This window comes from Diorhabda carinulata, chromosome 1 (assembly GCF_026250575.1).
Source record: "Diorhabda carinulata isolate Delta chromosome 1, icDioCari1.1, whole genome shotgun sequence".
Taxonomy (NCBI): domain Eukaryota; kingdom Metazoa; phylum Arthropoda; class Insecta; order Coleoptera; family Chrysomelidae; genus Diorhabda; species Diorhabda carinulata.
Genome location: NC_079460.1, coordinates 3,842,497 through 3,857,611, shown reverse-complemented (window position 1 = coordinate 3,857,611; position 15,115 = coordinate 3,842,497). Strand labels below are relative to the sequence as shown.

General features: G+C 30.4%; 2 protein-coding genes and 1 long non-coding RNA gene across 4 annotated transcripts; 1 reads left to right on the top strand and 2 right to left on the bottom strand.

Moving 5' to 3' along the window:
* Positions 1-1,137: 1,137 nt before the first annotated feature.
* LOC130902469 (uncharacterized) lies at positions 1,138-2,877 on the bottom strand. Of its 2 annotated transcripts, none has more exons than XR_009060398.1 (4): positions 2,417-2,877; positions 2,067-2,172; positions 1,750-1,915; positions 1,138-1,419 (listed from the first exon to the last, which is right to left on the bottom strand). It is a non-coding gene; the product is annotated as an uncharacterized LOC130902469 (long non-coding RNA). The 2 variants fall into 2 exon arrangements; XR_009060399.1 differs by having other exon boundaries at positions 1,750-2,007; positions 2,417-2,860.
* An 899-nt stretch (positions 2,878-3,776) lies between these two features.
* Positions 3,777-7,784, top strand: LOC130903528 (probable RNA-binding protein CG14230). The gene is made up of 3 exons (XM_057815684.1): positions 3,777-4,104; positions 4,162-4,880; positions 6,458-7,784. Exons 1-3 carry the CDS (start codon positions 3,906-3,908, stop codon positions 7,364-7,366), a joined length of 1,827 nt encoding a protein of 608 aa, XP_057671667.1. The 5' UTR covers positions 3,777-3,905; the 3' UTR covers positions 7,367-7,784.
* A 1,257-nt stretch (positions 7,785-9,041) lies between these two features.
* LOC130893815 (inactive selenide, water dikinase-like protein) lies at positions 9,042-14,887 on the bottom strand. Its single transcript, XM_057800253.1, has 3 exons — positions 14,450-14,887; positions 9,968-10,372; positions 9,042-9,906 (listed from the first exon to the last, which is right to left on the bottom strand). The coding sequence occupies exons 1-3, from the start codon at positions 14,750-14,752 to the stop codon at positions 9,394-9,396; spliced, it is 1,221 nt and encodes a 406-aa protein (XP_057656236.1). The 5' UTR covers positions 14,753-14,887; the 3' UTR covers positions 9,042-9,393.
* Between the last annotated feature and the right edge of the window lie 228 nt (positions 14,888-15,115).

Genomic DNA, 15,115 nt, shown 5'->3' with positions numbered 1-15,115 from the left:
TATAATTGAGCTTCGTAAACACTCCCCTGAAATTTCAGCACAATACTCCAATTATTTAGATGTTGAAGATTTTTCATCTAAAAAAATTCTTTAAATTAATATAAATACTTTAATTATTTAAGTCGTTATAAAATACCACATGAATAGAATATCAAATAATAAGTAATTCAAGTGGATATTGATCTCGAACTTCTATAGGGAAAAGACGTGTCTTGGTGGCTGATTTGACAGGCTTGCACTTCTCCAAAGAAATGAGTCCTGATAAATTGACGTTCTTGCAGATACTGCTCTAGGTGGGATTATGTTGGAGATCTAAGCATCTGCCGTGATGGTATCGGTAAAACAGAATCAAGTCTGCGACCTTTCTACTATGCTCTAAGCTGCATAAGTTTCTGATCAACTCTGGATCACCTCGTCGAGCATCCTCAGAGTATTCTTGGGAGTCGAACTCCGAATGTCTGAAAAAAGATGGTTGAACCTGGGGCTTGTACAGAATTGAAAGCTGTTGTATAATATAAAGGTATTAAAAAAAAGTTTTTGTGACGCTGCCTTAGCTAGTTCAACCACGTGACTTTGCTCGATGTGTTGCAAATACTGCTCTAAGTGGGATTATGTTGGACAGCTCGGAAAGGCAATTAAATCAGGTCTACGACCTTTCTACCGTCCAAGTTTCTAGACAAATCTGGATCACCTATGAATCTAATTGAGTCGAGCATCTTCGGAGTCAAACTCCAAATGAGCAAACTATACTTCAAAGATAGTTGAACCTGGACCTTGTACAGAATTGGAATCTGTTGCATAGTATGAAGGTTTTTTGGTATTGAAAAGAGCTCGATGTGTTACATACAGGGTGATTGATTAGTATAACAGAGTTCTGAACTCTTGAGATATCACAAACACAAGATAATAAATAATTTTAAAATGTGAGGACTAATGATGGTTATAATCCTTCAAATTGATATCTCAAAGGATACAAGACTGAACTTTATCAAAATAACCAAACATCATGTATATTCTATAAAAAATCATTATGTGTACCCATGTTCCTTTTTTTATAGAACTTTCTCTATAATTGCAAGTTTTAATTAGAAACCCCTCAAATTCAGTTTTTTCTTGTCTTATTCTAAGCAAAACAAATTTTTCAGATTGGAAAAAAAAATTTTATTAATAACACATTTTTAACAATACCTAAAATTATAATGAACGAACTTTAAAAAATTGCCTCAATTCATGAACATTTTCAACAATCAAATATAATCAATCAATTTTCATGATTGAAATATAAATAAAAATTTTTTCTAACGTGAAATTTTTTGAGCATGAATAAAATTGAAAACATTTGTCAAAACCATTACATGATTGACAGTGAGAATGTTGTATAGAATAATTTCCCCTTCCGAATTGAAAAGTATCACCGCCCTGGAATAAGAAATAATTATTTATTCGTCTATTTTATAGTTCAAACATTTCAGGCCGCCATATTGCGTGAAGTCATAGGTATAAAATAGAGACTGAAAATATGATATCACAATTTTTCTCTCAGTTATTCTAAAATTAAAGTTGATTGTAGGCCACGATAAATCAAAAACGTGTAATTTGAATCAATTAACAAACACATATCGTTATAAACAATATAACAAACCTTCCATCTTTGACATTCACCTTGTAGATATGGTTTTATCAAACTCCTTCTGATTGATACCCTTCAACTTCAATCAATACCCTAAATCAAAAATTTGAGTTACTTACCTGTAAGAATGTTGTAAGTTGGGATGTATCACATTGAACAATTGGCAGATCTTAAGGTCAGAATCTCCAATTAGGGAAAATGATAATTTATCTATAGATTTATTTTTTTTTTTCAATATCTCGTTCATATAAAGCTTATGAGCATAAATGGAATCGACGGAACAGCCTACAACATTAGTATTACATCATTGAAGCTCTTCAAAATGTTTATGGAAAAATTCTATTTCCAAGGAGGGTGCAACATGTGGCAGTTCGCCACTAAAAGTATCAAAAAATAATTTATTATATTATAAATAATTTATATAAAAGATTCTTACCAATCAAATGGATAAAAGAATATCAGAAAATAATTTCCAATGAAATCATTTGAATTGATAATTATAAATTTTTCATTAAAATATGCATCAGCTGACCATGGAGGATCTATAATAAAAAAAAACATATTAATATACAGAGTTCAATCCTAATACACTTTATTATGAACGAAGTCCTAAAACCCCTTGTCAAAACTACCCCTGAAGTGTCTGAAGGTTCTCTGGGAGGAAGGAAATTGGTTTTGACCAATTGTTCTGTCAAAAAGAATGCATGTTCTTTGCAGATATATGAAACCTTTAATGAACCAGAGTTTATTTTGCTTAATTTTAATATGCCTGAGGGGAAAAAGTACCTCTATTTTTGAAGCATTCTTTTTCAGGTTCGCTTTTTTCTGTTAAGTCAGTTTCTGTGGATCGTTTCTACAATGAAAGTAAAAAATTTTAGTTACCCAAAGTACCTAATATTACAGAGTGAGCGATAAATTTTTGCACTTTCAAAGTTGTTATGAAAAAAAGAAAACACTTTGTAAATATTGATTAATTTATTGTCCTTCTCAAATGTTATTATTTTCTTCAAATTCTTGCTTTAACTGTATCTTAAAGGGATGTAGTTTTCAAGTCCAACTTCAATATTGAACGCAAATTTGTTGGGGATAGCTTTTGATATATTTATTGTTCTATCCGCTTTTGATTTTAGGTATCTTCTGTTTTAAAATTAGTTTTTTGTAATAATTTTTGAAAGACAGATAAAAATTGACATTTCGATTTATTTCAGTCTTTGGTTATGGTGTAATCTTCTTTAATATAAATATTTAACACTCTCATGTTGAAGACATTCCAAGATATAATTGACGTAACGTGAATAACTGATCGTTTTAAAAACTGAATTTGACGAGAGCTTTGCTTACTCTATTGTTTAAAGGGAATTATTGGATGGAACGTTCTTTTAAGAACTAATTTGCCTTTTTATTTAATTTTATATCGATAAGTGGGAATAGAATATAGTGCATCACCAACTTTTTGACATTTCATAATACCTGAAATGCCGTAAGACGGGAGGATTATAATGCTAATGTTATTAATTATTTTTGTAAGCTCTGTTTTTGTCACACAAATTTTGTGATGGTCTTTATTTGTTTTAATGTACCATTATCAAAAAAAAATATATTATTTTATTCCAGTCATATTCAGTTTTTTTTGTGACACCTATAAATTCTTTTCTGACTTTTTTTGTTCGAATAACTTTGGATAGTTCATATACAACAAAAAACATATTTTACTAAAAGCTGATCTGTGTATGAAGTTAGGTACAACGGGGAAATAATGTATAGGTAATATTAGATTGTTCCATTTTAGAAACTATGACGCCATGCAAGCTTTAAAAAAATTGTTTGTTTTTCAATATTTATCAAATCAACTTTATGGTGGATAGATGCACAGTGTTATTGTTCGCCTCATTTTGTTAATAAATTTTTCTTAAAGAGTATTAGTTCATTTTTGAGGAAAGTTTGATTTAGTCGTTTCAATATCAAATAATATAAAGCAAAGCTTTCATAGAGTACAATATAGAACACCTTAATATGATTATTAATACACTTTAGATTGAAATTTTTTTTTAGTTTTTTTTATATTAACTTCTAATTCATGTGGATACAAAATTCACTGGTAACTAGCTGCTCTTATAAAATTAGACTTCGAAGTGGTGAGAGAAGAATTATTAACTAGAGGTTATGGTTTTCTAAATTTAACCTCCTGTAAATAGTATTCCATATATGTATTATTCTATGAAATAACCCAACTTTTTTTATCGTTGTAACAATTTGTACACATGATAGAAATAAAATGAAATTGGAATCAAATAGAATATTTATTAGTGACTTGCCAGAAACGGCGACAAAAGAGCAAATAGAATCAGCGTTTGGAAACTATGGCGAAATTACCTCTGTTGAAATTAAGGAACGTAAAGAATTGGGACAGAAAAATATTTCGTTATTTTTTGCTTATGTTACAATTAAAATAGATGCTAAAAGTTTAAACCAGTGTAAGTTGTGAATTATATATTATTATGTAATTATAAATTATTTTATTTATATTGCAGGTTTTAATGATTTTTCAAAAGGAAAATGGCTAGGTCAACGTGTAATCCTTCAGATTGCCAGAGAAAGCTTTTTAGATAGACTAAAACGTGAGAGAGAAAGTATTCCAAAAACTGAAAACATAATGGTCAAAAAATATGATGAACCAGAGAAAAAAAATAACGGTTTGAAGGCAGCTACTGCTATAAAAACATTTTCATCAGATTTAGATAGTACGTCTGAAAACGAAAAAGATGAAGAGAAACATTTTGTTTCAAATAATCATATTAAAAACAACTCTTCATCCTCTCATATTTCTGATTTAGTTATTAAAAACAACAAAGGTAAATCTCAACTTTCCAAATCACTGAAAATAGAATCTGTTGGAAAAGCGCCTATCATAAAAATAGAATTGCAAAAGAAAAAGACATCAGTCAACACATCGACAGCCAATCTTAAACGATTAGAGTCCTTAAAACTTTTGAAACAGGGATACCAAATCCAAAAAAATCTTATTAAATCTGCATTATCAAATGTTGATTCTGCATCTAATAATAAGATAGTGTTTGATGATAATTCATTCAATCCAAATGTTAACAATATCAAACAAACATCTGTAGATGAAGAGAAATCTGATGGTAGAAAGAACAAAAACACTTTGTTTGTTGAGAGTGATTCTGAAGAAGACTTTGAGGCGAACTTTACTGTTAAGAAACATTTTCAAGGGAAGGAAGGTCAAAAGGTATTGAATAACTCTTTATATTCAAATTTAAATAGTTTTTCTATTTATACCAGTTAAAAGGAAAGTTCTAATTTTATTTTATATCAGCTGAATAGATTTTTTTGAGTTATGTTTATATTATTCCTGCATTCTTTAGGTTTTGTTTTACTCACACAATTCTTAAGTTGTATATCACACTCATTCAATGTCAACAAATCAATTGTACGATTGATTAAAAAACCCTTCTGTAGCTTTAATTTCACTGTCACTGCAAAAATTATTCATTATCCAGCAAAAATTGAAGTAGCGTTGTCATTATGGATCAAAGACCACAATAAAAAAAGGTGCTCCTGAGTGGTCCAATGCTCCAAGAGAAGACTCATTTGAAAGAACCTGATGGTAGTTGTAGTGGTGAATGTATAGATGGAGGATTTCAAGCATCAGAAGGATGATTCAATAAATTTAAAGTAAGACAATCATTGTATAACATTAAAATCGTTGGAGAAGCAGCATCTGCAGACACTGCTGCAGCAGCAGAACGATATCCAGAATAATTTGCAAACCTTGTAGATGATGGAGGATACAAACTTGAGCAAGTATTTAATGCCAAACAAAACATTTATTTCTAAAAGCGAAAAGTCTGCTCCTAGATTTAAAGTAGCAAAGGATAGAGTTACTTTGTCATTAAGCCACTGATGCTTTAAACAAGGACAATCTGCCAGTGTTTTGGTGTGCTAATAAGAAAGTGTGGGTTACAAACACTATTTTTTGTGACCTGTTCCGGCATTGTTTTGTTTCTGAAGTTGAAACTTATTTAAAAAAAACAGAATCATTTGAAAAACTGGTCATGCTGAAAGAAACTGTGGCCTACTCTGACTGCGGAAATGACGAATAATCTGTGAAAGTTTAAACTTTGACTGCAACTATAGGTGAAATCACGAATGGAATAGGACGTGATAGGTTCGAACAAATCAAGTTGAATCGCAAGATGAGGATTTGACTGAAACTGACTTGGAGGAAATGTTAAATCCACAGCACATTGGAGAAAAGGCTTCAACAAGCACTGGAAACGTGACATTTAATTTGAAAAGTTTTAGTGAAGGTTTAAGAATGGAAAATGAGCATTGCAATTTCTTTATGAACATTGATCCGTCTATGGAACGAAGTCTTATTTTTAAGAGGCAAATTGCTAGTGCGATTGCTGCGTGTATCAGTCTGAATTGTAGGAGATTTAAAATCTTTCAAGCAAGAGAATATTACGAGATTCTTCAAACCATTGCCTAAGCCTTAATATAAATAATCAAAATGTTCATCAAAAAGATTTTTTTATTGTTTCACTTATCCCTTTCATGTATCCCATATAAATTACCTTCCCGTATTCAGAACTTATCGATGCATGAACAAGGTAAATTTGTATTGCTAATTAGTTTTGTGCATTAAGACTATTTAATACTAAACACACTGTTTACACTACCACTACACAAACACTCGTAATTACACTGCCTGGTGTTTTGAGCCTACTATAGGTTTAATTTAAAGGTTACGTTTTTAACCATAATCTTTTGGAGACAACAATTCCAATGTATTTTTTATTTTAGCTGTTAGAACTTCAATCAAAATATAAAAATGACAAAAGATTTACTCTAGACCAGAGGTTTTTGGATAACGAACAAGAAGAGGAAGATGCAGAACCCCATAACATAGACAATGAAGATATTTCCTTAGAAGCAGAAAAGAAGAAAGAATATGAGATTCTTGAAGAAGTTTTGGGGAAAAAAATAACCAGAAAAGCAGAAATTCAATCAACTAGTAATAAATCTATGCTACGCTTTGATCCTTCACAACCTGAGCATTCAAAATTTGTAATTCCTAAACCACCCCCTGAGAAGAAAGAGAAGAAAAGGAAAAGAAAAAATTCTGATACTGAAATAACAGAAGAAAAGAAAGCTGAGGAAAAAGCACCACCAGAAGTATCTAAAGAAGTATTTTACAAAGTTGTGGACAATTTGAAACAAACTTTTGAAGAAAAGAAAGAATTTAGTTTACTCAGTATGTTTGGACATCATGACGAAGCAGAACATGAAGGTATGGAGACTGAAACACAAGTTCCAACAAATGTGAATAATAAATTTCAGCAAGAAAAGAATCCATTCAAGTACGATTCTTCGGATGATGAAGACCAAACTGATGATATCCCTTCGAAAACTACTGAAATTAATAGTGATACGAAAAAAATTAGCAATGAACAAAAAACTAGGAGTGCTCCTTCATGGACTGATCCTTTCTTTTTTAAATTAGACGATTACAGATTACAAGAGGGTTTTGATTTTGTTGAGAAGATGAAATTAGAAAATAACACAGAGTTTACAAAATTAAGAAGAGATTTGAAAGGAATTGTTAAAGCTAAAGTGAGAAATAACTTAAGGAAAAATAAGCCGTTTAAGAAAAAATTAGGTGGCAGTAGAAAGAAGAAAGTACTTAGGATGAAGAAAGCGATGAAACGATGAAAATTTATGATAATTTTGGATGATGTAGTCAGTAATTAACTGGATATTTGTGCCTTTAATTTTTTGACATAATTACAAAGTTTTATACTCTATTTGCTTCATTGGCGTCCATAGTTTTATTAGGACATTCTATTGAAAAAAATCTTTTTTTGACGTTTGGCCAAGTCTGAACCTCATGAAGGGGTCTGTGGTATTTTATTGGATATTGTATTCTAATAAAATTTTCAAATATTTCAAATTTGATTAATTTTACTCTAAAGAAGTTTTACTTCAAAATTTACAAAGAATTATTTTTCTCAGACTCAGAAGCAAATATTTTTTTATTTTAAATGTACAACTTTTAGTAAAAAAAATTAATTACTAATTAAATCAAATTATTTATATTTTTGTTATGTAAATATAAGTATTTTTATCAAAACTTTTTTTATTTTTGTCCTATTTCGTTTGATTGTTAATTTCAGAAATGGCCCTCAAAAATTTCCCTCACAGGGGATGGGATTGTGATTTTTAAAAAGACAAAGACATTTTATTTTGTCTCAATAATCCTGCAGCCCACGCCATTAAAATTTTTTAGCATATCTTCGCACTGTACAATCATTTGTGAGAAACTAAATAACAGATTGGACATTTTAAATTAATAAAACGCACTGTATGATCATTTGTGGTGGTTTAATTAACAAATTGAACAGTTTTAACTAATAAAACACACTGTATGATAATTTGTGAAGATCTAATTAACAGATTGGACATTTTGAATTAATAAAACGCACTGTATGATCATTTGTGGAGGTTTAATCAACAAATTGGACATTTTTAACTAATAAAACGTACTGTGTAATTATTTATGGTGGTCTAACTAACAGTTTGGATATTTTCAATTAATAAAATGCACTGTATGATCATTTGAGAGGGTCTAATTCAAAGATTGGACATTTTGAACTAATAAAATGCACTGTATGATCATTTGGGGTGGTTTAATTAACAAATTGGACATTTTTAACTAATAAAACGCACAATTTGATCATTTGTGAGGATCCAATTAACAGATTGAACATTTCGAATTAATAAAACGCACTGTACAATCATTTGTGGGGGTCTAATTCAAAGATTGGACATTTGAACTAATAAAACGCACTTTATGATCATTTGTGGTGGTTTAATCAACAAATTGGACATTTTTAACTAGTAAAACGTACTGTGTGGTTATTTGTGGTGGTCTAACTAACAGTTTGGACATTTCCAATTGATAAAATGCACTCTATGATCTTGATTTGAGAGGGTTTAATTAACAGATGGGACATTTTGAATTAATAAAACGATTTGTATAATCATTTGTGTGGATTTAATCAATAGATTGGGCATTTCTAACAAATAAAACACCCTGTATGGGCACATATCGAAGTTTAGTTCGGAGATTGAACATTTTTCATCATGTATGAATGTTTCATTAAAAAATTGGACATTTTCAGCAAATAAAAAAACACCCCATGTGATCATGTATGACTATCTAATTTGAATATTAGACATTTTTAACAAATAAAATACACTGTATGATCATATATGGATATCATGTTCACAGAAATTGAATAATTTTCATGATATATGAAGGTTAAATTATTTTTGTTACAGTTGCATCAGTTTGGATTATCCCATTATTGAAATAAAACTCATCGAGTACTCATTAAGTAATTATATTGGAAAATTATTATACAAAATACCATCGAACATTCTTTCTATGTTTTACTAAAAAATAAGTTTAAATGTCGAATGGAACCGAAAAACTTTTTCACAAACTTTAAAATCCTTAAAATTAAATGAGAAATTGGCGCGCCTTATTCAAGGAGCGCGCGTTAAAAAATCAAATAAATCATATTTCTGACCCGAACACGGGGCTGTGGTCCTATTAATGAAAATAAAATGCACGAAATATTTTAATAGATCTACTAAGCTGTTGGGGAATCATTATACTGCTAAAAGTTGAAAAATACTTGATATTATTAGTGAATAATGTGTGTAATTTAACGTTATTATTCTTTAGCTGGTACTTCAATAACTCGAGGTTTATCGATAATGCGAGCCGTTCTGTTGCCTTTTTCGACAATTCCGATTATCCACGCTTGATAGCCTTCTTGTTTTTCGATGTCTTTGCAATATGCGGCAGCTTGTTCACGGGGCAAACAAATCAATAGTCCTCCCGACGTTTCGGCCGAATGTCCTTGCAACAATTGGAACATATTGCCACAAGCTTTAGCTACTGCTGCCATTTTCGCTATAACAGGTAAATTATGAATAACAAACGAAACTTCGTTCTTTTGATGAGATGCCAATGTTTGAGCATGTCCGAGTAAACCGAATCCTGTAATATCAGTAGCTCCGTGGGCGTTGTATTTATGCATCAATCTACTGGCAATACGATTTAGACGAGCCATTGAATCCATTGCACGGTGATAAGCTTTTCTTACATCCTCTTCACTTACAACCAACTTTATTCTATTCCAACGTTCAGGTTGATCAAGCCATTGATGTGCATTAACTGCCACCTGCAATAATTTCAACATTATAATTTCCAGTTTTTAAATTCGACATTAATTTTATCTTTACCTGTGTTCCTAAAGGTTTCGTCAATACCAGAACGTCTCCTACAACTGCATTATCAGGAACAATGTATTCATTCGGTTGACAAACTGTTGTAGCAACTCCACCAATTGTACACCAAGGATTGACTACTGTTTGACCACCAGTTACAGTTGTACCAGCTTCCAAAGCAGAATCTTTAAAACCTCTCATTATCAATGGAATTACGACATCTCTTTCTTTTTCTGTCATCTTTGTGCTGACTCCTAGTAACATCAACATATTATCACATTCTGTGACTCCCATAGCATAAAGATCACTCAAGACATTAGCACAAGCAATTTTTCCCATCATATACGGATCGTCAACTAATGGATAGAAAAAATCTGTCGTTTGTACAAGGCAGAGTCCACCATGACGCAGAGGAGTAACCTGAAATTCAAATCAAAGTTATCTCCTAGCAAATTCATCTTTTTATAAATCTTTTGGTTTTACAAATTATCCCACCCATTTTTCTTTTCCACTATATATTAAATGTTTAAATGTATGAGCACATTATAAGAGGCCTACCAACCGAGTGTCTTAAGTCAAGTTTTTGATTCTGGACGCAATTAGTAATCTGATTCTCTGCTATTCATTGTTATTACAAATCTGATGATATTTAGTATAATGCTGTTTATCAAATTGCGAAAATCTTTACAAAAAGTGGTACTTCGAACTTGATAGTAAACAACTTGTCTAGGTCCGCATTACAATCAGTAGAATCATTTGAAAGTATAGATATACAGCATTAGACAAAAAAATTGATCCCTTGGAAGGAAGTCTATTTATCGAAGAAAAATAGTAAACCAAAACAATGATCAGTGCGTGATCAGCACGTGAATATCCCGAGCGAAACGCGTTGCGGCATCGTTGTTAGTCTTGCGCTCACCGTATCGCTGCAGAAGCCACTAGATCAGGTGTAGTACAGGGACGGCAGAGACTGATAATGAAGTTGTTGACAGCTATACTCCGCCTAAGAAGAGAGCTAATAAGCTTCATTCATGATTGTGAATATTTATAAAAATAAAATGTAAGAAAATTATGACAAGACTGTTGATGATGTTATTTCCAGAACGGCCAATATTTCGAGAGTATCTTCTTAAGTGTCTACGGAATCGTTCGAGAGTACAGAGCTTATTATTCAGAGGCCGAACCAAAAAAGTATCTATCAATAAAAAAAATTAACAATTAAATTGATGATTTCGACAGAAGCGCCATCAGAAGAATTGTGCACAATTTTTTTTAAATGAGTTACCTACAGATAAAGTTCTGAGAGTAGTTAACGAAAATAAAGGATTTTAAAAAATCAAAATTTTATAATTTCTTAAAAGAAATGGGATTTCAATACAAACCACGAGGAATAAATAGTTTGTTATTAGAAAAATCAGAAATAATTGTATGGACGCGAGAGTACCTTAGAAAAATTTACTAGCTGGATTAAACATACTAAGGATAAAGTTTGGGTGGACTCTTCCATCGAAACAACCCCCAAGACAAGCATTCTTGGTGTTAGAATTAAGATGCTATATACAATCATTGAAAAAAGTGAGAATTCGAATGTGTTCCATATTTTGTCCATTCACTTTGTTTCTATTCCAAACTTTACCCACTAAATCTTGAAACTCCTGTCCTAGCAGTTTTTTGAATAAACCTATCCGACTTAGGCTGTTTTATTTCCAAAAAATAATAATTTTGGGATTTTACGAGAATTTGTGAGGAATACTCTGAAAATAATTTACTCACTACGTCCCAATATCCAGATTATAACATTGTCTAAAGTTTGTATTAAGAAGTTAAAAAATCTGTTTGGAATTATGATTTGTCTAAAATGTCAAAATTTCTATGAATTTAAAATCATGAAACATCAAATACTTGTCCAATGAAAAATAATTTCCTTACAGTATTACCAACAGTCGATAAGTAGGAATATTTTCTAGGAAAAATTAGTTTTTGACACTTGGTAGTAGTGTTACTTGTTCCAAACGGCGAATTGACTTCAAGTTCAAGTAATCATTGGAAGAAGGTTTCATTGTAAACTTTTGAAGATTACATTTCATTGAATCATTCAATCACAGTGAAGAATAAAAAAGGTAATTATAATATTTTAATTTAGATGATGTGCTTAAGTTTCTAGAGGTGGAAAGCGTAGCGAAAAGCTAGTTGCTAACAAAAGGTTATGTTACAGGATTTTTTTAGGTTATGATTTGTTTTGTCATTCCTTCATTTTAGATAAAAGTGAAACTTTTACAGGAAATTCAACCCCCAAAACTGATCAGAGGAGGATTTTATTTGGTAAAAGTAAATAAATCAGCTAAATTTGTATTTCAGGCTAGAATCTATGAGAAGACATTTAATGTAAAACTGATTCTTGAGAGCTATCGTATACTATAGGTTATAATTTTCTGAACTTTGCTCAAAACAATGCTCAACAATCTCACCAATTTCAATAATTTTCAATTGAGCCTTGATTAGTACTAAGGTAAGATATAGACATTCTTTCAGTTATGTTCAAACTGCAATATTAGTTTTACTTGATAATTTGTAAGTTAGTATAGCCTAGTCGAATTTTAAATATATTTAAAAATTAAATAATACAATTTCATAAAAAATAAATATAATCATCATTTCCTCACCTCACTCTTCATTTCCTCTCATTTAAATCGCCAAAACTCATTAATTTTAGATGCCGATGCCACGATATTTTTTTACTTATACTTTACTTAATACAAATTTCAGAGCAAATAAAGAGATTATTTAATTTCAATATTTTTCATAAATTTATTGATAGGTAACTTCGAGATTTCATGAGAATTGCCATAATATTATTGTAATAAGAATTGTTTATAATTATTTATATTATTAATCTGTTGTATGAAACTGTAAATTATTTCTTCGTCGTCTTATTACATCTTCGGCTGTAGTATTTTCAACTGATTTACTATATTTCTTCAATAGACTTTAAATCAAATAATACTGAGAAAATAATGACCCTAAATAGGGTATTATACATAAGTATTGTATCTATAATATGACAACAAAAACAAGAAAAAAAAAAGCAAAAAATGTCCTTACAACTTTTTTAGCTCTATGAGTAATTTTCATTAAAAAATGCTCTATAACGTTTACTTTATTTTTTTCCAATTTATATAAAAAATTAAAGCAACAAATGCATCTATTTATTTAATTTAAGTGAAATCATCTTCGCTTGTAATACAGCTTTACAATTCTTAAGAGAGAGACAGAGAGAGAGAGAGAGAGAGAGAGAAATGCTTTATTGTCAAAAAATTATTAACAATTTGTAGACAAAAGCTTGTAAAAGCTAAAAAACAAATATAAAAATAACTAAATAATGATACAAATACAATAAAATTTCAATATACAGAAAAAACCACAATGAATAACAAAATTATAGGTAATAATTAGTATATAAGTCCATATCAAAATTAAACCGGTATGCAGCAAGTCCGGAATTAAATATTAATATTAGAATATCAAATTATTGCAAATATCGATTTGATTTCAATTGGCAATTAATAATTGGTTCCTTATCTACTTTTGTAAGCACATTATGGTTTTACAAAGTGAGAAAAACATCTGCGAAATTTTCACTATTTTATGACTAGCATTATACTTCTAATTCCCTTGATGTGTCCATGTTTCATATTAAGTTGTAAAGTTCCGTCTCCTTTATTATTATTTGTAATATTTTCATATCACTTTCCATATAATGTACCCTGATATTTAAACCCCTTTCTACAGGTCTACTAGATTCAATATGCTTTTACTGTTTCATATTTTGATGCTCAAATAATTAGAGTTCCTAGGTTGCTGTATAATACACTCATTTTCCGATATTGTTAGAATTCTATAGTTTTCCAATTTTATAATGTATCTTGTCCATCATAACCCTTATGCATCAACTGTCATATCAAAATAGCATTATGATTTGAAATTTATTAAAAACAACATAATATTTTCAAAGCTTCCTGCTTGATTTTGTTTTACATATATTAGTTTATTTTTATAACATATTTTGTAATATCACTATTTTTGTGTTTTTACTGGATACAATTATAATAATAACTAATCATAATATATGACTAAAAATAAGGCAACGATTATGAAAATGCATAATTACACACTTAAAAGTGGAAATACATTCTGAATTTTTGTTTTCAATTTGACTTTAATAAAATAAAAAATAAAAATAGTAATTATCTTCAAGGTTCTTTATTTTATGGTATATAAAAATGCATTTAAAACTATCGCATAAATATAAATTCTCAGGAACCAATGAAAACAATTATGCGTTTCTTATCAATAGAAAGATATCACGCGTTATCAATGACTATTAGTAATAAAAATTGCTATTTGAAATACGTTATTAAAACATTGAAAAGCATTGGTTTAAAAGCAACAATTTGGTAACGTAAATATTACATTAATGTAATGACAATGAATTCTTACCGAACAATCAAGGCCGATTCCAATCCGAGGAATTGCCATATGCATAAAATGAGCATGTTCATGTTCCGCCGAATTGTAATCCTGTTGGAGTCCTTCTACAAGTTTATTGAGAACTTCTTGGGGCACCTTACATCCTCGACCCTTTAAATCAGCAAAACGCGTCAATCTGAAACTTGCCTCCAAGTCGTGGGCCAAAGGGTCAAACGGCCGGCGTAATGCTAGAGCATTTGGGTTTCCTCCTAACTCCAGTTGTACGGCCCCAAGACCATCTTGTTGAACTTGTGCTACTTGATAATCACCCATACCGGCTTTTCGATTTTAAACGAAAATACACCCGTACTACCGTGTTAAAAACACTGGCTCAACGAGAGCGTTTCTCAAACAATCCCTAGACGCTTGCAAAATGGCGATCTTTAAAGCTGCAGTACTAAATTTACTGCGCAAGACCGTACACGGCCTATTTTATTATTGGTCTAAATTCATTGTATTATTATGCAGGAGGTTGTCAAAATTTTTAGAATACAATCCGAAAATCAGTCTTATTTATAAAAATACAATAAACCAGCTCATAAAACTGATTTCATGATATCTACAAAGCTATACTATACTCCTAAAATTAATCTTATCATCAAATGTTGTGAAAAATAATATTTAATAAATTATTGA

Excerpts from the sequence above, each read along its gene's own strand:
- LOC130903528 (XM_057815684.1), top strand. The coding sequence starts at position 3,906 with ATGAAATTGGAATCAAATAGAATATTTATTAGTGACTTGCCAGAAACG. Across the intron at positions 4,105-4,161 it reads TGCTAAAAGTTTAAACCAGT|GTTTTAATGATTTTTCAAAA; the intron begins GTAAGTTGTGAA and ends TTTATATTGCAG. Across the intron at positions 4,881-6,457 it reads AAGGGAAGGAAGGTCAAAAG|CTGTTAGAACTTCAATCAAA; the intron begins GTATTGAATAAC and ends TTTTTATTTTAG.
- LOC130893815 (XM_057800253.1), bottom strand. The coding sequence starts at position 14,752 with ATGGGTGATTATCAAGTAGCACAAGTTCAACAAGATGGTCTTGGGGCC. Across the intron at positions 10,373-14,449 it reads GAATCGGCCTTGATTGTTCG|GTTACTCCTCTGCGTCATGG; the intron begins GTAAGAATTCAT and ends TTTGAATTTCAG. Across the intron at positions 9,907-9,967 it reads CGAAACCTTTAGGAACACAG|GTGGCAGTTAATGCACATCA; the intron begins GTAAAGATAAAA and ends AAATTATTGCAG.